The 23,858-nt window shown below is 49.1% G+C and overlaps 3 protein-coding genes across 3 annotated transcripts; all 3 read right to left on the bottom strand.

Moving 5' to 3' along the window:
* Positions 1–8,878: 8,878 nt before the first annotated feature.
* On the bottom strand, positions 8,879–11,083 carry EYB26_005054 (uncharacterized protein; the record flags this gene model as incomplete). The annotated part of the gene is made up of 1 exon (XM_054264344.1): positions 8,879–11,083. The coding sequence occupies one exon, from the start codon at positions 11,081–11,083 to the stop codon at positions 8,879–8,881; it is 2,205 nt and encodes a 734-aa protein (XP_054120319.1).
* A 4,261-nt stretch (positions 11,084–15,344) lies between these two features.
* Positions 15,345–17,266, bottom strand: EYB26_005053 (uncharacterized protein; the record flags this gene model as incomplete). Its single annotated transcript, XM_054264343.1, has 3 exons — positions 15,345–16,291; positions 16,448–16,630; positions 16,780–17,266. 3 exons carry the CDS (start codon positions 17,264–17,266, stop codon positions 15,345–15,347), a joined length of 1,617 nt encoding a protein of 538 aa, XP_054120318.1.
* Positions 17,267–18,667: 1,401 nt separating this feature from the next.
* On the bottom strand, positions 18,668–19,672 carry EYB26_005052 (uncharacterized protein; the record flags this gene model as incomplete). Its single annotated transcript, XM_054264342.1, has 1 exon — positions 18,668–19,672. The coding sequence occupies one exon, from the start codon at positions 19,670–19,672 to the stop codon at positions 18,668–18,670; it is 1,005 nt and encodes a 334-aa protein (XP_054120317.1).
* Between the last annotated feature and the right edge of the window lie 4,186 nt (positions 19,673–23,858).

Genomic DNA, 23,858 nt, shown 5'->3' with positions numbered 1-23,858 from the left:
GCATTTCCCAAGGGTGTTATCCTTAGGTGTCATGCTCAGCGCCTGTCCGGTACTCGGGAATATCTTCACGTGTCGCACGTTCTCGGTGAGGGCTTGACTGCCCGAACCTATTTCATATGAGGTCAGCTCATAACATCAGGGATTTCAGACAACCACAAGAACTTTCATTTATCTAAACTAATAATTGGAAAGTTTAGTGTAGGTTAGGTTAGAGACAATAATTACTTTGCCATAACTTTCCTACATGCTCATCTCTTGCGAGCCTAGAACGATTTGCACTCTCCTCGGTTTCCCCATAAATTCATCCATATCACGGCCTTTGGCGTCTCGCAAACTGGGCTCGGAAGCGAGCTGGAGCGTACGATCAAGGGATCACACCAACCCTCCATGCTAACGGCCAAATCGCGGAGTCCGTACAGGACAAAGCGAGGCTTTTCCAACAGGCCTTCTTCCCTAGTTTGCCCACCGCTGATCTATCAGATATAGCGGATTACAACTACCCAGAAGCGATTGAGATACCCCCAATCACTATGCACGAACTAGAACAGGTGATCCACGGACTACCGGCGGATAAAGCACCGGGGGATGACGGGATCCCGAATCGTCTATGGCAGACCGCCATCAAAGCACCAAAAATTGCGGAGACCCTTCTTCAGATCTTCAACGCCTGCATACGAACCGGCTACAATCCAAGCCACTTCCAACGCTCAATCACAGTCGTACTACGCAAACAGGGAGACGACCGGGACTACCAGAATCCCAAATCGTACCGACCAGTGGCGTTGCTCAACACGCTGGGCAAGATCCTGGAATCAATTGTTGCAACCCGGATATCCTATCTGATGGAGAAGCACGGACTCTTACCAACCACGCATCTAGGAGGACGTCGGGGAATCTCGACCGACCACGCCGTCCAAGGAATCATTGACCGGATCCAAAGAGCTTGGGGAAGGAAGAAACCAGTGGTGAGCATGGTCCTGATGGATGTGGTAGGAGCATACGACAATGCGCTACATGCCCGGTTACTACACAACTTGCGCAAACGGGGATTGGGGGCGCTGGTTCCATGGATATCAGCATTCCTCACAGGACGAAGCACCAAAATACGGATGGCAGAGGGCATCTCAGAGTCAATCCCGACAACGACAGGCATCCCCCAAGGATCCCCACTGTCACCAATCCTATATCTATTCTACAACGCAGATCTGATTGAGGGTTGCTCACAGGACGGAGTTATCGCCAGCGGATGGGTAGATGATGTGAGCCTGATCACGGAGGGGACAACAGAGGAAGAGAATATCAGGAAACTACAAGTGGCAAGTCAGAGAGCAGATCTCTGGGCACAGCGCCATGCATCAGTCTTCGACCATAAGAAGTACAAACTAATCCACTTTGTCAACCCCAAGGAAAATACGCAACCAAGATACACGGCCCTACCACTAGAGGGCGTGATAATCCCAGCAACGACAACAGCAGAACGCTACCTTGGAATCTGGCTTGACCCAGAACTCACCTTCACTAACCATCGAGAGAAAGCAATTGCCAAGGCAGGAACGAGCCTGCAAGCAATCAGGGGACTAGCGGGTTCCACATGGGGCGCGTCACTGACAGTGATGCGACGACTATATCAAGCAATTATCATCCCACAGATGCTCTATGGTATCGCTGCATGGTATCACCCAGCAACGGCCAAGCAACGTGACGCCACAGTCCGGGAATTCGCCAAGATACAGCACCGAGCCGCGTGCCTGATCAGCGGCGCGTTCCGGACGACTGCAGTGGAAGCACTCAACGTAGAACTACACCTGCCACCAATGAGATTACAGATGGAGCGAATCTGCAAGGAAACCGCTATTCGGATACGAACAGGACCTCGTTTTGCGAGGCCGATAGGAATATCGGAACGACGGCCAGTCATACAACGTCGACGCGGTGGATGGACGCCCATGGAGGTGCAGGCCTGGAAAAAGGGTGGCAGTCTTACGACTCCCCCTGGAACCGTGCCAGGGAAATGGGAGAGTCGGAAGGCATACCTCCGGGCACCATGGCAAGCACCTCCCAAGGTGACCATCCAGGAACGAGAAGAGGCCATCAAGTCACATAATACGACGACGAATGATATCCAGGTCTACACAGACGGAAGCGGATACAATGGACAGATCGGGGCTGGAATGGTGATTCCAGAGATGGGAATCACGAGAAAGGCGTATCTAGGAACAACAGGGTCATCCACAGTATATGCAGCGGAACTCAAAGGAATCGTGATGGCCCTAGAAGCCATCCAACAGTACTGCCAACAACGAATTCCACGTACACGGAACAAATGGCTGGGACGAGGAATCCGGATTTACACTGATAACCAGGCGGCGCTCCGGGCACTGACCCGCCCACGGATGGTATCAGGACAAGTCCATCTCTGGACAGCGCTGCGGATCCTTAATTGGTGCGAGAACAACAACGTTATGATCAGCTTCCATTGGATCCCCGGCCACGAAGGCATTGAGGGCAATGAGGCAGCTGATAAAGCAGCAAAAGAGGCTGCAGAGCATGGATACGTACAAGGAAGGGACCACATCTATTGGTTAGCAGCGGCGGCGAAGCAACGGGTACGGCAAGGAATCAAGATTGCGTGGGAACGACTGTGGAAGCGGCAAAAAAGCGCAAAACCGACTAAACGGATCATCAAGGCACCACACGCGAAGAATCTACACTATTGGCAAAGCCTCAGAAAAGCTACCACGTCGATCCTGATCCAATTGCGCACAGGGATAATTGGACTCAGCCATTACTTGTCACGGATCCGGGTCCGGGACGACGCGCGGTGCGGCTGTGGCCTAGGTTCACAGACACCACGCCATGTGGTTCTGATCTGCCCATTGTTGCACGATATACGACACCGGATGTGGGGGAGGCTGCGAGACATTGGAGGACTGCGGTTAGGGACGCTGGAGAACCTGTTGACGGAGAAACGCGCAGCCATCGCGCTGGCGGACTTTATGGCGGAGAGCGGCCTCCTGGGTCAGTTTAAGGATGTAGATCAGGGGGCAATGGGGACAACGGAGCAAGACGCTCAATAGAGCCTGGATCTGTCTTATATGAATCAGACGCGACAAGTTAGCGAGGCAGCCAGGTGAATGCACGCTAACCGACACGAACCAGCGATCTCACGAGGACCAACGGGTCGCGAGGTTGACGTTGATCTCAGTGTTGAATACAGCCCACTCACGGGGTTGCAAGCCAGTCAACTGGTGCTGACGAGCAAGTAAGAACCAGTTGACAATCTGGCAATACAGTCAGTTGACGAGCTGACGCGCGAGGCTCCGTTGCGTGAGGCTGAGCAACGGAACCGTGAGGCCTCTGCCTCGTACGAATTCCGTACGTTGTAAATTCTGTCTTTTCTGGCACGTGATTTCCTTTGTTTACACTCTTGGCGCTTATTGTTTGCTATGTTTGATTTGTTTATACTGTTTGATTCGTGTGGCTTATATACAAGCCACAGTGGCTGCAAGCAGCCACTTGACCACCGCGCCTGCGGGTCACGGCGCTCCCCTGCATAGCGGCATGTATAATTAGCTCGCTCTAATAGGGTAAAGACTACTACTACTACTACTACTACTACTAAATTCATCCATAGAGAATTCCCGTATATCGGCGAATCTTCCCACTGTGTTCTCTTTCCTCTGCCTTTACTAAAAATTCAATAACAATGCATTTGTCAGAAATCCCGTTTCTCTCAAAGGGGGAGTCAGACGCATCACATGATCTTGATGACAAGAATCTCTTCAAGGCTCTGAAGCACCATCCTTAGAACAACACAAACAGCTCGAAAAGCGATATTCGAGTGCAACAAAACGAGTTATCACCATATTGCTTGCACTATGGGGGTTTATATCTATGAGCGTACAAATATACCACATAATCCGACCGCCTCTACCTACGCCTGACGTATACCGACCCGAAACACTTGAACCAACGCTGAACCTCTGTGACTGTGGCAGCAGCATCGAAGAAGCACTCTCTAAAAATTGCATATACGACTCTCTCGCTACTGCTTGGTTACCACCACACTGTCGTGATGATGAGTTGACTGCAGAGTTTGATCTTTCTGGTCCAAGTCCAAACAGGGATTGGCTGTACTTTGCCGACGAAAATGGCACAATTCCCATTGATAAATCGCAGGTTGCACAGCTAGGGGATGGAGAAAGAAGCTTTTGGAGCTTGAGAGATTGGCATATCGCCCCTTGCATATTCTACTGGGAGAAGTACGTTCGAATGAGAGATACTGGGGTTGTGATGGAGAGGAGGTAGTAGTAGTAGTAGTAGTAGAATTGATATACCTGCTGTAGCTAGCTACGGTCTAAGGGCCGCTATCCAGGTTTGTGCCTAAGCCTGCAGGCACCAAGAAAATCGTGGCGCAGCCACGGGAGGCGCGCCGCAGGGCGAGCCACACAGAGAATGTAAACAATACAAATGAGACAAACAACGAATGCAAAACAATCATACAGTGCAAACACGTACGCCAGCTCTCCCGTACGTCAACTCCCACGATTCCAACAATCCCCAGAATCCCACTTTCTCACGTATCCTGCACCAATTCTCACACCAAATCTTGCGCCAACGTGCGCATCAGTCCTGCGCCGATTCTTGCACCAATCGCGCGCTTGTCCTCACTTTAATCCCACAAATCAATTGCGCGAATCCGCGCATCAATTCGCTCGTCCCCAACGTGCAAATCCTCACCAATCCGTACGTTTACATCCTCGTCCTTATCCCGCAGCACGTCCCCGTCGACCTCATTCAATTGCATTGATCCAAGGCTCATGTCAGCTTCGTTATTGGTCATTACTGACGAGCGAGCCGACCTGGTGCTCACGTCGCCTGCTTGTCCGTTCATACGTTTTCCCAAGTCAATGTCCCGTTCGCTTGATTCGGTGCTAACCGGTGCTTGCTCCTCTTCATATGTGCCCATTGCTTCCGGATCCACGCCGTGGAATTGAGCTAGCATCCCTGTATCTTGGATAAACTGCGCAATTGCGACTGCAGCCTTTCTCTCACTCAATAACTTTTGCAATTCAGTCGTTTGACGGAATCCCTTGATTCGCGTCCACATGAGATCTCTTTCGTCCGCGTATAACGGGCAGTCCAGGATAACATGCTTTACAGATTGTCCCGACAGGCCACACGCGCAAAATGGATTCTCGCGTCGGTTGATGCGCCAGAGGTAATGTCCCAATGCTACCCGTTCCGTGCGAATTTGAATCAGAATTGACGACGTGGCTTTACGTAGATATGACCAGTATTGGAGTGTACGCTTAGAGGGTCTTGGTACGAGCTTTTTAGTAGGTTTCCCACTTTTCTGCTTGTCCCATGACTTCTCCCACGCATTCTTCGCTTCTCGCCGAATCCTGCGCTTTGCCGCAGCACCAAGCATGATCCAGTTCTTGATATCTCCTGGTACGATTTGTCGACGCGCACCCATCATCGCCGCACGCTTGGCTGCCCGATCTGCCGCTTCGTTGCCTGGAACGCCTTCATGGCCTGGAATCCAGTGAATAACTATGTCGATGTTATTATCCTTGCATTCCCAATACAGATTGATACAATCCCGGATGTAAGTTTGCCCTGAGACCATCCTTGGGTTCTGTAATGCCCTAAGTGCTGGTTGACTATCCGAAAATATAGCCACCCTTCTAAGCCGTGCGTTGTCGTCTGCAAATCGAAGTAGCGTTTGAAACGCGAATTTGATGCCACAAGCCTCCGCCGCGTATACCGTTGACGTATCCTCTGTGCCGATACACTCCGTCATCTGTTGCTGGAATTGCGGGATAACCATTGACGTGCCGATATAGCCTTGATAGCCACTACCGTCCGTATAGATCATCGTCCGCGAATTCTCCTTGAGCACTCGATTGTGTGTTGATACCGCGATCTCGCGCTCGTCGATTGTTACTGGTGGAGGCTCTCGCCAGGGTGGTTGGACGTATGCATCACGGCTCTCCCATTCGCCGGCCAGGGTTCCTGGGGGAGCTTGTAAGCATCCGCCCGTTTTCCAAGCATGAGCCTCCATAGGAGTATAACCGCCGAGCACGAGTTGGTTGTCAGCCCGACGCATAAGCATGCCTCTGGGGATTCCGTGAATCGGTCCCGTACGGATCCGAATGGAAGTGGCCTTGACGAGCTGGTCTAGTTGATAGCGGATTGGGAGTAGGTGCAGCTCGATATTGAGCGCTTCTGCTGCTGTGGTCTTGAACGCACCACTGATCAGGCATGCTGCTCGTTTTTGAATCGTCGCGAAGTCGCGTGTGATTATAGTAAGTTGTGCTTGTGTCATATTGCCTGGCTGAAACCATGCCGCAGCACCGTACAACATCTGGGGGATCACGATTGCTTGGTAGATTCGCCGCATAGAGCCGAGAGCGACTCCCCACGTAGATCCTGCTAATCCTCGTAATGCCTCTAGGCTCGTACCTGCTTTGGCGATGGCCTTCTCACGGTGCGTCTCAAACGTAAGCTCTGAATCGAGCCAGATTCCGAGATATTTAACCGCCTTGCTTGCTTCCTTTTGTGTGCCATCCTGTAGCGTGATTGATTGTGAATTGGGAGTGAGGTCGCTTCATGGATTCACAAAGTGAATGAGTTGATATTTCTTCTTATCAAAAACAGAGGCGTGGCGTAGAGCCCATTGATCCGCAGTAGCGCTGGCGCGTTGAAGCTTTTCAATTGTCTCGTTCTCGCTGTGACCAGCTGCCATCATCCCGACGTCGTCCACCCATCCACTGGTTGATACGTGGTTAGCCTCATCGGCGCAGTCCTCGATCAGGTCTGAGTTATAGATGAGATATAGAATCGGCGAGATTGGTGAGCCTTGTGGAATGCCTGTTGGTGTCGATATCCGCCCTGAGATGCCTTCTGGGATCTTAATCCGCGTGCTTCGTCCTGTAAGAAAGGCGGCAACCCATGGCACAAAGTGGCCGAGTTGTCGTTTTCGCATATTATGGAGTAATCGGGAGTGGTGCGCATTGTCGTACGCTCCTGAGACGTCCAGCAGAAGCATAGAGACGACAGTAAATCCTTTACCCCATGACCGTCGGATTCGGTCAAGAATGATTTGAATCGCGTGATCTGTAGATATTCCTTTTCGGCCGCCAAGGTGACTTTTTGGAAGTAGGCCTTCCGCTTCCATGGTGTAGCTAATTCTGCGTGCGATAATAGCTTCGAGGAATTTACCTAGTGTGTTAAGTAACGCAACAGGTCGGTATGCTTTAGGTGTTCGGTAGTCCCGGTCAGTGCCTCCCTTACGGAGCACAACCGTGATCGACCGTTGGAAATGTGATGGATTGTAGCCAGTCCGAATGCATGCATTATAGATTTGGTAGAGCGTGTCCAGTACCACAGGGATGCTGACTATCTTGTGCCAGAAGCTATTAGGGATGCTATCTTCTCCAGGGGCTTTATCAGGTGGTGTAGAGCGGATAACCTGTTCAATCTCATAGCGTGGGATTTTCGGGAATCGTAGTTGCTCAGGATATATAGCGTTGTCGATGTCCACTAAGTCAGCTTCTGGGATCGCGGGGAAGAAAGACTCGCTAAGAAGTGTCGTTTTGTCCTCTACCGTTTCCGCTGTTCGACCATCAAGAGACTTCAATGTTGGGGTGATTCCTGACTCATAAGCGCCTTTGCGCGTACGTGCCCATTTGGCCAGTCGCCAGAGTCCCTGTGGACCCTTTTCGGTGGCTTGTTGGACACGTCGGCGGTGGCCTAGTTTCAAGGATTTGCTGACTAGGCGTTTCTTCTTATTCCGGGCACGTAGATATGCTCGCCAGATCCATGGGTTGTGTGTATTGGAGTGTATGCGGCGTAGGCGGCGACACGTACGTACGGCCTCCTTGCATTCGGGGGTGAAATCTGGATTGCTCCATTGGCTAGGACGCGCCCATGGTACTGTCTTGTCGATTGCGTGGCGGATTGCGCTTGTGAAGGCTATAGTGGCGAGTTCGATGTGAGATTCGGAGGCGTCCCCGAGGTCAGGGACGACGAGATCCCGTTCAAGCGTCTCGGTCAGAAGCTTGAGGTCGGTGGCAGCCCAGTTACGGCGTTTTGGAGGTTCATTAACTGGTGTCTGGATATCGATCTGAGTCCGGATTGGCCAGTGGTCGGAATCGTGTTGTATGGCATCAGCACGTTCAACAAGAATCAGGCGATTGGAGAGGCTTGAGGATAGGAACGTCAAATCAATTGTGGATTTTCATTGGCCACGCTCCCATGTCACAATGCCCTCCTCGGTGGCAAGCTCAATCTCATGCCGATCTATAAGCTCAAGAAGTTCTGTGCCTTCATTGTCGATTTTGGTGCCAGGGCCACCCCATGCGGGATGGTGGACATTCATATCCCCAACGATTAGATGCTCAATTATTGGAGACCTCCCCAATTGGTTAAGCTCCCGGTCGAGTAGGTTGAGCGTTGGTGATTTGGGCTCGTTGTATATATTGTGAATATAGAGATTGTGGGATTGCTCCCCACGTTGATGTCGTAAGTGAAGAATCTGATAATCTGGGGACACGATGATATGGGTCCAACTAGCGGGATCGATGTTTTTATTGACGTAGAGTGCAACACGTGCTCGTGTGTCGTCGACAGCCTTAGGATAGAGCAATTGGTGTGTTAGTCTTGCAGGTTGATGTGTAGTGTCGTCGTATTCGTTACACCACGGTTCTTGAATTGCAATGACGGAGGCTTGTAGGACTGTAGGATCGCGGAGGAATGTTGCCATTACTTCGTCTTTTGATTTATGCGTGTTATATTGTAGAACCTCGAATGTACTCATTACTGGAGTTCATCCGGGCTTGATCGTGTCAGTATGCTGATTCGTGCGGTATCCTCATTCTTCCTCCTGGATTAGGGGATTCCGAGGATAGTGGTTGCGATTGGTGGTAAATTGAGATAGTATATCCCGTCGTGCATCGGAATTAAGTTCTTCACTATCGATCTCTCGGAAGCTGGCTACGCTGTTGAGTACAATACAGTCGTCTTCGCGGTACTCCATGTTCATCGGTGGGAGTGGTGGCAATGGTGCGTTATCGTACGATTGAGATCGGGGTCGTTCACGACGGCGTTGTTCGCGAAGAGGACGTTCTGGGTCATTGCGCATATCGACTGGCTGGCCAAGGCCTCGTGAGCGTGTCGTCATTGGCGGCGCGGTCGATGATATAGTGTTGAGATTGTTGAGTATTGCTGGATTGATTGTCGCCGGTAGATTTGGCTGGCTCGCTATTAACGCAGTGTTAATATGCTTATGAGGCTCTGCTTCGCCCTCCTCGTCGTTGTTGGACGATTTTGACTTGGGCGGACGTCCCCGGGGTCGTTTCTCAGTGACGCTATCAGGTCTCACTGGGACTGTGGTTGTAGGTCCGCGTACGCTTGTTCGTGGGAGAATTTGAGGTGCTGCTGGGGCCTCTAGAGTCGTTGAGTGTTCAACCGTTGGTATAATAGCCTCAGGCTCAAGTGTCAGTGCTAGTGCTAGTACATTAGTTTCAGTGATTGTCGTGGTTGGTGTGATTGTTGTCGGCTGTGTCTTTTTGACACGTTTAGTGCCTGTCGCCGTTGTTGTTGTCGTTTTTCTGGTAACCTTCTTTGGAGCCTGGATTCGAGCGGCTTCTTGTGGTGTTGGGTCGGTGGTTTGTTGCATCATCTTTGTTTGTAAGTATTGTGGAATACGATGTTCTGTACCATTTATAAGAATAGCCTGGCGGGCTCGTGCCATCTCATCCTTCCGGATAGGGCAGCTATCACTGGCGGCCTTGTGGGCACCCTTACAATTGGCACACTTTAACGTCACGTTCCTGCTCTGCTTGTGAGGGCATTCCAAGGTCGGATGCTCCTCCGCACAGAGCCCACAATTATACTTCCGATTCGGACATTGAGCTTGTACATGCCGGTATTTTTGGCACTTTTTGCACATCTTACACCGTCCATCCTTGCAGTAGGACCTATTGGTGAGAGAGTGGGAATGCCAAACCGTCCCCTCGCGGATTGCGTTGTTGGCCACGACTGGGTTTGTGAACTCGACCACGAGCGATCCTAGGTAGCTTCTCGGCGTTGTGAGCCAGCCGACGTGCGCGATCTCAACCTCGAATTGTCCTTGTCCCCAGTGGTAGTGGTTCTCCGCGACCAACTGCTGTTTGAATTCCTCACTCATGTCCACTAATCGCACCGGCATGCCGTCGATGACGATTCCCCACGTCGGGACACGTACGTAGGCTGACTTCCCAAAGGTGTGAACCCAATTCTTCCCGTGCTGGCGGAGGACCTCAGCGCCTGCGGCGTGATTCGCCCGGAGGCTGATATCACCCGAAGGAAGCTGTCGTGCGGCAATAAAGGCGTGACCGGCTAGAGGCAGGCTTGGAGTGCTCTTCGCTGCGTGAGCCCTGGCTCGTTCAGCACGCTTCACAAGGTCTGAGGGTTGTAGCTTCTTTACGGCCGTTCGTTCGGAATCGTCACGTATCTTGACGACGATCTCACAGTCCATGCCCAGCTCTGCACGGCTAACACCGGGGGTGGACGATCCCGCGCTTTGAGAGAGAGGTGAGGCCGCGCTCCGTATCCCAGCTTGCCACACATGCGCTTGGGCGGTTTTCCAGAAGATAGCGGAGTCGCTAGACAATCCCGTTGATACGCTTGACTTGGTTGATTGCTCAGTTCTTGTACGGATCACGGCGGTGTCTTGTAGGACAGTTTCAAGCATCCCCTTGAGTTCCGTTAACGTCTCCGTACGCTCGCCTTGCGAGGATGCAAAGATTTTGATCTGCTGAACAAATGCTTGAAGAAACAGATTGTTGAACTGATCGGTTGGGTTTTCTTGTAGTTGCTGTAGCATAAGATCTGCTACTAATTCTAGTTGCTCCATCGTTGCGATTCCAGATTGTAAGAACACCCGGATCCGGTTCCTGATCGACCTCGCGCTTGTTGGTTGTTGTTCTTGTTGCTTTGTTACTGTTGATTGTGGTGGTTCGGTCGCGTCGCGACGAACGCCTTGCGGGACGAGATTTTCGCCCGTCAAGGGGGTTACCACAGTTTCCTGGGCCATTGCTACGGTCTTACCTAGTAAAACTAGGATCGATCGATAGCTTTTGACTCCAGGAATAAACTGCTAAATTTACAGTCGATTCCGACTGGAACTGGGCGCGCAATTTCAAAAATTTGATTCGCGCGGAGAGAGTTGTTTTTACCAATTCCCACTTATCCCTCGTACGAATCCTCACCGATTTGCGCGTTCACATCCTCGCTCTCATCCTGCAGCGCGTCCCCGTCGTCTGGCTCCTCCGAGATCCTTGATCCAAAGCTCGTATTGGTGTCGTTGCTGGTCCTTACTGCCGAGCGAGCTGACCTGGCGCTCACGTCGACTGCTTGCGCATTCGTACGTATTCCCACGTCAGTGTCCCGTTGGTGCGATTCGGCATCAGCCGTTACTATTGTTTCTTCATACGTGCCCATTGCTTCTGGATCCGTGTCACGGAATTGAGCCAACATCCCCGTATCTTGTACGAACTGCGCGATCGCGACTGCTGCCACTTTTTCATTCAATAATACTTGCAGATCCGTGGTTCGACGGAATCCCTTGATTCGCGTCCACATGAGCTCTCGTTCGTCCGCGTATAACGGGCAGTCGAGGAGTGCATGCTTCACCGATTGTCCGGATAGACCACGCGCACAGAATGGATTCTCGCGCTTGTTGATCCGCCACAAATAGTGTCCCAATCCTACACGCTCCGTACGGAGTTGTATAAGGATTGACGATGTTGCTTTGCGTAGATACATCCAGTATTGGAGCGTCCTTTTGGAGGGTTTAGGTACAAGTTTCTTGGTAGGTTTTCCACTTTTCTGTTTATCCCATGATTTCTCCCATGCTTTCTTTGTTTCCTGTCGGATTCTGCGCTTGGCTGCTGCTGCGAGCATGATCCAGTTTTTGATATCTCCAGGTACGATTTGTCGACGAGCTCCCATAAGCGCTGCACGTTTGGCTGCCCGATCTGCCGCTTCGTTCCCTGGCACCCCTTCATGGCCTGGAATCCAGTGAAGAACCACATCGATGTCGTTTTCTATACATTCCTGATACAAATTGATACAATCTCGGATGTACGTTTGACCTGAGACCATGCGTGGGCTGCGAAGTGCTTTGAGCGCAGGTTGGCTATCTGAAAAGATTGCCACTTTCTTGAGTCGTTCATCATCGTCCGCGAAGCGAAGCACCGTTTCAAGCGCGAATTTGATTCCACAGGCCTCTGCCGCGTACACCGTTGACGTGTCCTCCGTGCCGATACACTGTGTCACCTGTTTGCTGAATTGAGGCATAACCATTGACGTGCCAATATATCCTTGATAGCCACTGCCGTCGGTGTAGATCAGGACCCGCGAATTCTCCTTGACTGTACGATTGTGTACTGATACTGCGACCTCACGCTCGTTGATTACCACGTTTGGAGGTTCTCGCCACGGTGTCTGGACGTATGCGTCACGGCTCTCCCATTCTCCTGCCAGAGTACCCGGGGGAGCCGTTAAGCATCCGCCCGTTTTCCAAGCATGAGCCTCCATGGGAGTATAACCACCGAGCGCGAGTTCGTCATCTGTGCGTCGTATTAGAATGCCATTTGGGATCCCATGAGCTGGGCCCGTACGGATTCGGATTGCAGTTGCCTTGGTGAGCTGGTCTAGTTGATAGCGGATTGGAAGTAGGTGTAGCTCAATATTGAGCGCTTCTGCCGCTGTGGTCCGAAACGCCCCACTGATCAGACACGCTGCACGTTTCTGAATAGTTGCAAAGTCTCGTGTTATTGCTGTAATATATGCTTGCGTCATATTGCCTGGTTGGAACCACGCGGCAGCGCCGTACAACATCTGGGGGATGACGATTGCTTGATAGATTTGTCGCATGGAGCCTAGTGCGACTCCCCATGTCGATCCTGCCAGACCTCGTAGCGCTTCTAAGCTAGTGCCAGCTTTAGCGATAGCCTTATCACGGTGTGTATCGAACGTGAGCTCTGAATCAAGCCAGATTCCTAGATATTTGACTGCTCTGCAGGCCTCAATTTGTATATCATCCTGCAGTCTGATTGGTTGTTTTTCAGGGTTGATACCGCTCCGTGGGTTCACAAAGTGTATTAATTGATATTTTTTACGGTCGAATACCGATGCGTGACGTGTTGCCCATTGATCCGCGATTCCGCTTGCTTTTTGAAGTTTCCTGACAGTCTCTTGCTCCGTACGACCTGTTGCCATTATTGCTACATCGTCTACCCATCCGCTTGTTGATACGTGACTAGCTGGATCAGCGCAGTCCTCGATTAGGTCGGCGTTGTAAATGAGATAGAGAATTGGTGAGATCGGTGATCCTTGAGGGATGCCTGTTGGTGTAGAGATCCGCCCTGAGGTCCCCTCTGGGATCCGGATACATGTGCTGCGTCCTGTGAGAAAAGCAGCGACCCATGGCACAAGATGCCCTAGTCGTCGTTTTCGCATATTGTGTAGTAATCGTAGATGATGTGCATTGTCGTACGCCCCTGAGACGTCTAATAAGAGCATTGAAACCACCGCGGATCCTCTTCCCCACGATCCCCGGATTCGATCTAGGATAATTTGTATGGCGTGATCTGTAGAGATTCCTTTCCGACCTCCTAGGTGACTTTTTGGGAGTAGACCTTCCGTCTCCATGGCGTAGCTGATTCGTCGTGCGATAATTGCCTCAAGAAATTTGCCGAGCGTGTTGAGCAAAGCAACAGGTCGATATGCCTTGGGTGTACGATAGTCTCGATCAGTGCCGCCCTTGCGGAGCACGACCGTGATTGAGCGTTGGAAGTGGGAGGGATTGTAGCCCTTTCGTACGCATGCATTATAGATCTCATAGAGTGTGCTGAGCACCACTGGTACGCTAATAATTTTGTGCCAGAAGCTGTTTGGGATGGTGTCCTCACCAGGTGCTTTGTCTGGTGGTGTGGAACGGACTACTTGCTCAATCTCATGACGTGTGATTTCTGGGAATGGAAGTTGTTCAGGATATACAGCGTTGTCAATATCAGCCAAGTCCGCCTCTGGAATTGCTGGGAAGAATGATTCACTGAGAAGCGCCGTTTTGGCCTCTACGGTCTCCGCCGTACGTCCATTGATTGATTGTAATGTTGGGGTGATTCCAGATTCGTAGGATCCTTTGCGTGAGCGTGCCCACTTGGCCAATCTCCAGAGTCCAATTGGGCCCTGTTCTGTAGCTTGTTGTACACGACGACGATGTCCCAGTTTTAGAGACTTGCTGACAAGTCGCTTTTTCCTATTCCGGGCACGTAGATATGCGCGCCAGATCCAGGGATTGTGGGTCTCAGAGTGTTGGCGTCGAAGGCGGCGACATGTGCGTACTGCTTCTTTGCATTCTGGTGTGAAATCTGGGTTGCTCCATTCACTAGGACGTGCCCACGGCACGGATTTATCAATTGCATGACGTATAGCGCTTGTAAAGGCCACTGTCGCGATTTCGATATGAGATTTAGAGGCGTTTGTAAGACTGGGAATAATCAGATCTCGTTCTAGCGTTTCTATTAGCAGTTTGACATTAGTAGCCGCCCAATTGCGGCGCCTTGGTGGTTCATTCGCTGGAGTTTGTATATCAATCCGAGTCCGGATTGGCCAGTGATCCGAGTCGTGTTGTATGGTGTCAGCGCGCTCAATAAGGACAAGCCGGTTGAAGAGGCTTGCGGACAGGAATGTCAGATCAATCGTGGATTTCAATTGACCCCGTTCCCATGTCACAATACCCTCCTCTGTGGCGAGCTCGATCTCGTGGCGATCCACAATTTCGAGCAATTCTGTGCCTTGTTCATCGATTTTAGTGCCAGGACCACCCCAAGCAGGATGGTGGACGTTCATGTCACCAAGAATCAGATGCTCCACAGTTGGTGATCTTCCTAGTCGGCCAAGCTCCCGATCGAGTAGATTGAAAGTCGGTGACCGAGGCTCGTTATAGATATTATGAATGTACAGGTTGTAGGACTGCTCGCCGCGCTGGTGTCGCAGATGAAGAATTTGATAATCCTGGGAAACAATGATATGAGTCCATTTGGATGGGTCAATCTGTTTGTTGACGTAGAGTGCCACGCGTGCTCGTACACCATCTAGGGCTTTGGGATAGAGTAGTTGATGTGTCAGTCTTGCCGGTTGATGTGTGGTGTCATCATATTCGTTGCGCCGCGGCTCTTGGATTGCGATGACGGATGCTTGTAAGACTGTAGAATTGCGGAGGAATGTTGCCATCACCTCATCTTTTGATTTATGCGTATTGTACTGCAGTATCTCGAATGAACTCATTAATTAAGTTCGTCTGGAGAGGATGGCGGTACTATGCTGCTTTGTATGGTAATCTGATCGTCTTCTTTCTCCTCCTGTATTGCTGGTACCCGCCGGTGTTGACTAGAATATGTGAATCGGTCAAGGAATTCTTTTGCTAGATCGGAATTGTAGTCGTCACTGTTATCAATCTCGCGGAAACTGGCAGTGCTATTAAGTACGATCTGGCCCTGTTCAATGCTCATACTCATCGGTGGCAGCGGTGGCAGCGTAGGCTCGAATTCTTGAGAGCGCTCTCGACGGCGCTGCTCGCGGAGAGGACGTTCTGGATCATTACGCATATCCACTGGTTGATTAAGGCCTCTTGATCTCGTGGCTGGCGGTGCTGTTGACGGTATTGTAGGATTGGTGAGTAGCTGTGGTGCGATTGTGTCATCATGAATGACTGGTTGACTTGCTGCTAAGGTAGTATTAATATGCTCAGTAGGCTCCTGCTCTTGGTCATCATTATTGAATGATTTGGACTTAGGAGGTCGTCCTCGCTTAGGTTTTTCTGTGACGGGTTTGAACGTGAGTGGGATCGAATTTGTAGATCCTCGTATGGTCCGTTGTGATGCTTGAGGTGCTGTAGGCGCTTTTAAGGTTGCTGGCCGTTCGATAGTTGACTCGGGTGCAGGTGCAGGTGCACTGGTCTCAGTGATTGGAATAGATATGCTTGTTTCTGTAGATAGCTGTGTCTTTTTAACACGTTTTGTCGTACTAGTTGTTTTCTTGATGGCTCGCTTCGGAGCCTGGATCTGTGTTGATTTGCTCGGTGTTGGGTCGATAGTTACAGTTTGCTGTATTGGCTGCGTCTGTAAATGCTGAGGGACGCGATGGAATGGTTCACAGGTCATTAGCGCGTGTTGAGCACGCTCCAGTGCGATCTTCCGGATAGGACAGCTTGTGCTTACAGCCTTATGAGGGCCTTTGCAGTTAGCACATTTAGATCTTATATCCTTGCTCTGCTTAGAGGGACATTCCCAGGTCGGATGTTCCTCCGCGCAGAGCCCACAGCGGTATTTCAGATTTGGACACTGAGCGTGTACGTGCCCATATTTTTGACACTTCTTGCACATCTTACACCGTCCTTCTCGACAATAAGGCCTGTTGGTGAGACTGCGGGACTGCCAGACTGTACCCATAGAGATTGCACTATTGGCCACGATTGGGTTTGTAAACTCAACCACGAGCGAGCCCTCGCGACCTTTACCGTCCTTCACCGCCTGATGACTAGAACCACCTGATGACTGATTTTGACGGGTTACTATATAAAATATTTTGAAGCTTTACAACACCATATAAGAATAAATTATAATAAATTTCTGGTGTAGCACTAAATAAGATATAAGGAATCGAACAAGCATAAAAATTAGTCCCGAAAACGCGCAGGGGGCCGGATCGCGCGGCCCCTACGATTTGTAGTAACAACCACCCCATTATCCTCTGTATGAGCCTCAGGCTGCGCTTTTACCTTTACTTGCTTGGAAACTTGCTTTTTTGCTCTTTTTGGAGCACTTGGAGTTGCTAGAACATCATTTTGAAGCTGTAAATGAGCTAACTTAGCGAGTTCTTGCTCGTCCTTAAGGCGTTGTTTTTCCGTAGCCTCTTGCAGGCGCTGTTCTTGCTTTTCTTGCCGGATTTGAGCTCTTTCAGCCTTTTCTTGCTCTTTGGCTTGCTTTGTAAGCTCTTGTTGAAGCTTTTTATCATCTTTACGAGCCTGCTCCTGCGCGGCTTGCTCATCCTTTTTGAGTATATTATCCCGCGCTTGCTGCACCTTTGACGGGCTCATAAAAAGTGCTCCACCTTCATTTTCTGTAGGAATATCGAATAATAAAGCCCTCCCCCTTGGTTGAGCGCTTTTTCGAATGAATGAGGGCTCTTTGTAGACCTGCAATCTCATTTTTGAGTAGAATATTCTCTGTAGAAAGGTGGAGCACCGTATCCTTGAGTTGAATCGCTTTTTGATCATATAAATCCTCAAAAACGCCTTGTACAAGCTTCCGAAGCCGTCTCCAATCCTCAGCGGGAATAATTGAAGCTCCAGAATCGCTAGATGAGGGCCGGCTCTCGATTTTCTTAGTAAATTTCTGTATAACGAGGTCCGGATTGAAGGGACATAAACCGGTATGCTTGAACGCTGAGAGTATATTCTCGCTTGTAAAAGTAGCCTCCCAACTCGCCCAAAAAAAGCCTAAAAAAGTCCCGTTTTGTAAGCCGGGTGAAGCCCTGGCAATCGTTTATAAAGCGCCTCAGTTGCTCCGTATAAGCCGTAGAAAGAGGTGAGAAAATAGCGACATCAAGAGGCTGCAAAGTATGTGTTGAATGAGCTGGGAAAATTGCTAATAAGATTCTATTTTTATCACAATATTCAATAAAGCGCATTGTGACGTGGGAGCCATGGCCATCTAGGATAAGCAAGCGCCATCCCCGGCTTGCTTGAGATTTGGTCTCTTTATCAAAAACATTGACCAACCAGGCGAATCCGACCTCATTATTGGTCCATCCTGACTCTGAGGTTGCAAAGAAACAGCGGTGTTGCTCAGCATCAAAATCTTGAAGCCATGAATCCTGCAAATTACCTGATTTGGCCATATAGATAAGAGCAGGCGATATAGCGGTTCCATTGGCACAAATACAGCCAATTGTAGTTATCCATTCCCGGTTTCCATCCTGTAGGTTTTGCTTATATCCTCCTTGCTCATATTTGCGCCGGGTAAAGATTCTTCGCTCTTTTGTGCTTACACCAAGCATAAAGCCCTTCTCATCCATATTATAAATTTGGTCTGGCGTGAGGTTATATTGCTCGATTTTCCGGCCAATAAGCTCAAAATATAATGTGTATTTGTATGCTGAATCTGCCTTCTTTCTATCCGAATCGAGGCCTTTGGAATAGCGAGAAATGACCTTATCCGAATGAGCCTTGAGCCAGCGTGAGGCCCAGTTTTTGCCAGGCTCTTTACCAGATATCTCCCTTGCAAAGTTCTCCAACATGGAATTCGTAGGTGGCAGGCCGCGCTCAGTGAGTTGATTGATCCATTTTATAAGCGTTCTCGATTGCTCCTTGCTCAGTAATCGTTGATTATTATATTGTGCTTCTTTTGAGCCTGTAACACCGCGGAAACGCTTTGAAAGATTTGATTGGTTGACACCGTATGTTCTTGCAACTAAACTGATATTAGGCTTTTCGTCCGGCTTCAAGGAGCGTAACGCTTCAAGTGCGAGATCATATGAAGCCATATTGGTTGATATATCGCGCTTTGAATTATTCGCGATTTTTCGCGATTTCTACAAAAATCAGTCATCAGGTGGGTCTAGTCATCAGGCGGTGAAGGACGGTAGGATTAGTAAGCCAGCCGACGTGCGCGATCTTGATTCCTGCCTCCCGTCCCCAGGTGTAGCGATTCTCGGCCACAAGTTGTGCCTTAAAATCCTCGCTCAGATCGACGCTCCTTACCGGCATACCATCAATGACGATTCCCCACGTAGGAACGCGTACGTAGGCAGACTCCCCAAATACGTGAACCCAACTCTCACAATGCTGGCGGAGGACCTCAGCAGCCGCGGCGTGATTCGCTCGTAGGCTGATATCCCCTGAGGGGAGCTGACGTGCGGCGATAAAGGCATGACCGGCTAGAGCTAGGCTTGGAGTGCTCTTCGCTGCTTGAGCCCTAGCTCGTTCAGCATCTTTCACAATATCTACAGGTTGTTGCTTGCGTAGCTTCGTACGTTGAGAATCGTCACGGATCTTGACGACGATCTCGCAGTCCATGCCCAGCTCTGCATGGCTGACACCTAGGGTTGATGATCCAGCGCTTTGAGATATGGGTGAGACCGCGCTTCGTAGGTCCGCTTGCCATTTTTGCGCGTTGAAGTTTCTCCAGAGGGTGGCGGAATCACTGGACAGCCCCATCGATATGCTTGATTTAGATGATGGCTCAGTTCTTGTACGGATTACCGCGGTGTCCTGTTGGACTCGCTCAAGCAGCCGCTTGATCTCCGCAGCAGCCTCCGTGGTGTCATTCATCGCAGATGCAGTGGCGTATTTCCACACATTCCTGACAAATTCAGTGGTCGTACCCTCACTAACTCGTTCATCAGGGTGATCCTTGATGTGTTGTAAGAAGAGTCCTGCAGCTCTGCTTAGATCCTCCATCCTCGCGAATGTGTATCTTGGTCTCTTGATATTGGCGTTGAGTATTATTATTGGTGTATCTTGCTGTTGTTGTGGTTCGGTCACGCGTGCGCGAACACCTTGCGGAACGAGATTTTCGCCCGTCAAGGGAGTCGCGACCGCGCCTGGGGCCATCGCTACGGTCTTACCTAGTAAAACTAGGATCGATCGGTAGCTCTTGACTCCAGGAATAAACTGCTAAATTTACAGTCGTTTCCGACTGGAACTGGGCGCGCAATTTCAAAAATTCGATTCGCGCGGAGAGAGTTGTTTTTGATGGAGAGGAGGTTTGACAGGGTTGCTCATACGAGGCATTGTAGGCGATTATTTATGAATCCGTCAAGATTTCATCAACATCTTGTGGAAGTTCCTGTCATGATAAATTCTAGGATAGTCGAAAGTGAAGAAGGGCATAATGGTCATGAGAATTGACAAGAGCGAATGGCAATCCGTATTTGAAAATCACTTTCTTTGTCCAGTCATTTCCCTCTAAGCGTAGCGTTCCATTTCTCCAAGCTCTTAGGTCAAGGGATTTGGACTGAGAACCCGTGTTTACAGAGAAGCTGTGATAAATGGCGCAAGAATGCACAGCTTACTCTGCAGATCTCTTAGCGCTTACACATGGCGTGCTGAGCGTAAGCAGAGGCCAGTTGAATACAAATGACCGGGGTATGTGTTATTGACTCGTCTAGATCTAGCTATCCGGAGTAGACTCACAAAGAGGCTTCAGGGATAAGTGATCTGAACTTCTCATTCCCAACATCCAGGCCATATTCCTTCCAGAAGTCGTACCCCATACACTATGGAACTTCGACATGGATTCCGCTGGCTCAAATCCTCTGTATTAGAGATATTTGATCGAGCCAAACTACGAATCGCAGGGCACAATTACATGGCTGTCGAAGATTCTGATCAGATTGTTCACCCAGCAAACTTTGAAAAGACCCCACGATTGATAACCAGAAACCTTCGCAGTGCATTAATTGGATCTTTTCTTATTGCTGCAATCATTTCAGGCATTTATACTTCAATATCTACCATAATTCGAGCTATAGAACGAGTAACGGCAACTGAAAGAGGCGGTCCTTTCCCTCCTAGTGAGCTTGTCTCTTTTCATTTCATTTTCTTATCCTGTATTTATTCCTGACCGGACAACAAACAAGGGCAATTCGAGAAATCACTTTCCATGGTCTTCATGGGAACAATAATGTCTGGGATGACGTTCTACCTGTGGGAGCTGGATGGGCCGTCATTGATGATCCTGAGAGCTACAATCTCCCTCGTGGACCTCCACTCAATGGGAACTATAATAAATACGGACTTAGCTGTGCTCACCAATACCACTGCCTTGTGAGTACCTCCGCATCTCTCTATATCCCCCTTTTTGATTGTGCGGTTGATTTCACCAAGAAGGCTAATACGAGTCTGTGTTGTAATAGAGGAAGTTACGGCTTGAGTTTTGGGCACTGATCGAGAATCGAAGTAGACTTATCAGTGTCCGGCTCGACGACACTGATGGTACAGCAGAGGTCCACAAGTTAAAACACCTTGAACATTGTCATGAATATCTGCTCCAAGCTATCCTCTGTAATATGGATATAACTATTGAGTACCCTACAGGCGATGATATCAGTCATGGCACGATTGATGGACTCGGAATAAGTCACACCTGCACCAAGAGTGTAAGATTTATTTTACGAGCGTATTCCTTGACCAAAAAACATGTTTCTAACATCTAGCAGAAAGTTTTTGATGATTATTTAACAGCACATTGGCCTGTTGATGTTGAACCTCAAACGAATACCCATAATCACAATCACTAATTCACTTTCACATGCCGACGTCATTATCCTGTATGACTTACTTTGGTTCTCTGCCAGATGCTATCCAATTTTAAACATGTAGTTTCTCATCTAATTATTGATCTCTCTTAAATCACTACTAAGCCTCATTGCATTCTGGCCATTGGTATCACGAGAAGAATGATCACATAGAGATCAGCAGCGACGATGAAAGGCAATCCCATCCAGAAGCCCCCGAGTTTCATCCCCCAGCGAAAGGAACTAGCCAGCAAGGGCCCACCAGCAACTACACAACTATAAGCCATGACGGATAAACCCGTGTATACCGTTGCTAGATATTTCTGATCAATCAGACTAGACAGAGTACTTCTTGCCGTTACAGTAAATGCGGACACGAGCGCAGAGAGGATGACTCCGGCAGAGAGTTCTACAGGTGAGTCGGCAACAAAGATTAAAAGATGACCTAAGATGACTGTGATGACGCTGATTTGAGAGGCGCGTTTGTCCCTTGTTGCTCGATCCAACTGTGCTCTTCTAGCTAGGAACTCTGACAGGGCAGGAAGCAAAATTGTAAGGACACGCAAGTTTCCACCTGCTCGAAGAGATATAACGAACGCCGCCTTATCATGCTATTAGATCTTTTCCATTTCACAGTATCAATAGATTATTGAGTTCACTAACCTGCGCAAACGTCCAGTGAAATTTCTGTGTAATGTATTGTATTAAGATAGCAGATGTTTGCTTTCCGATATTAGCAATGAAAAAGGAAGATATGATCAACATGGCTGGAATATTTCGTCTCATCCAGATAGAAGTTGCTCCGAGCATGTTCTTCAGCTGGCCAATGCGAGAGGCTAATCGAACTATCCAACTGGCACGACTGAGTGCAAAGTCAAATTCCCCTCTTCAGCACTCGTGTCTACTATCAAAGACCTGCTTTTTGGGATGTATGTCTCGGGAATTAGGACGGTAAGCAATACTAGTCCAATCGTGAATATCGAAGATGATCCCAGGTACGGGATCCAGGGACTGCTGAATGACATCAACCATGCGCTGAGTTGGACAGAGAGAAATTCCGATATTAAGGCAGCTGCAGTAATTTGTGAGAAGGCTATCATCCTGTAATAAGGTAGTGTTTATGGTCTTTTTACAACCCGGTCTGTGAATTAGGTACCTATGCTCAGGAGGACACACATCCGCTGCTATCAAATAAATAAATCATGGACGACATGGTGGTAGCACCTCCTCCAGTGAGTTGAAAGGCTCCTGAGAACCACACAAAGCGGAGAGGAAGGACATGTGGAAACAAGCCTAACATGTAAGATATGTCAGACTGCTCTATAATATTGAAAGCGTATTTGAGGAAATCTCATTATGCATACACACGATTCTCATCCAAATATCGCTGAGCAAACAACCAACCGCACCAAGGAGGGCTGTTTTTTTTGCGACCAATTTTGTCAGCGAGAGCTCCAAAAGGAATTGTCAACAAGAGGGCTGAGAAGGGTAAAAAGTCAGTCAATCCACCAGACCATTATAACTGCCATTTATACTCCATACCTGGGATGGTGTCAAATGTGCCTCCCCAGCCACTGATTAGAACCACCTCACTCTGGATCGGTTCGACTTTGCATTTACCATCGCTGTCATTCCACAGTGCCAATTTTTCCGATGAATAATAACCACGACAAACAATTTCTTCATATATAGCTGTCTGTGACACTACTGCTATGTAATTCGATAGATCGAAGATGAAAAGGACGACGCAGAGGGACGCAATTGTATACAGCATATGGCAATTCTCAATCGAGTAATAAGCAGTGCGCTGTGATACAGATTCTTCTTCAGGGATTCTGCTGCCTATGGCTTCACTCAACAACGGAGTTTCTTCGTTTGCGTTGGCCATGTTTATGGCTGGTTCTTCTTGTGCATATTGCTAGTATTGAGACCAATCAAATTTTGCATGTTACAGCTGAGAAGCAGAAATTCGGTCGATTTTCGAGATTCTTCAGAGATCGGTTGTATTAAATCAGAGTCATGAAATTATTAAATAGAACAAGCTAATTTCGGGGTTCGTCTTGCTTATCATGGAATTTACGGAGTTGGAGATCAAAATTGCCGTATCGGGAAATTATGAATTTACTCCGATCTAATTCAAGATGGATCTGAATCCAGCACCTGCAAGACAGATTATAAATTCGAAAATACCTACATAACTCCCACTCATCCTGTTGCCTGAATCCTTTCAGTTCTAAAGCCATCTACATCTACCTAGGTACATGGCTGCTGATACGTCCCCCGGTTGCCCATTAGGGTCTAACAATCAATTGGGGCCACAAATTAATGTCTATTGCCGTCCTTTTGATTTCACTCTCTTATTCGAAGATGTACTCTTTGTCTGCCTTCCGCCTGCTGTATTCCTCTTGCTTCTCCCGCCCTCGCTTTATTTCCTGTGGACTCGGTCTGTTAAAGTAGATTCCTACAGACTTGCCATCCCGGGGTTGGTATGGGCCTTGGAC

This window comes from Talaromyces marneffei, chromosome 3 (genome assembly GCF_009556855.1).
Source record: "Talaromyces marneffei chromosome 3, complete sequence".
Taxonomy (NCBI): Eukaryota; Fungi; Ascomycota; class Eurotiomycetes; order Eurotiales; family Trichocomaceae; genus Talaromyces; species Talaromyces marneffei.
This window is presented reverse-complemented; position numbering and strand designations above follow the sequence as displayed.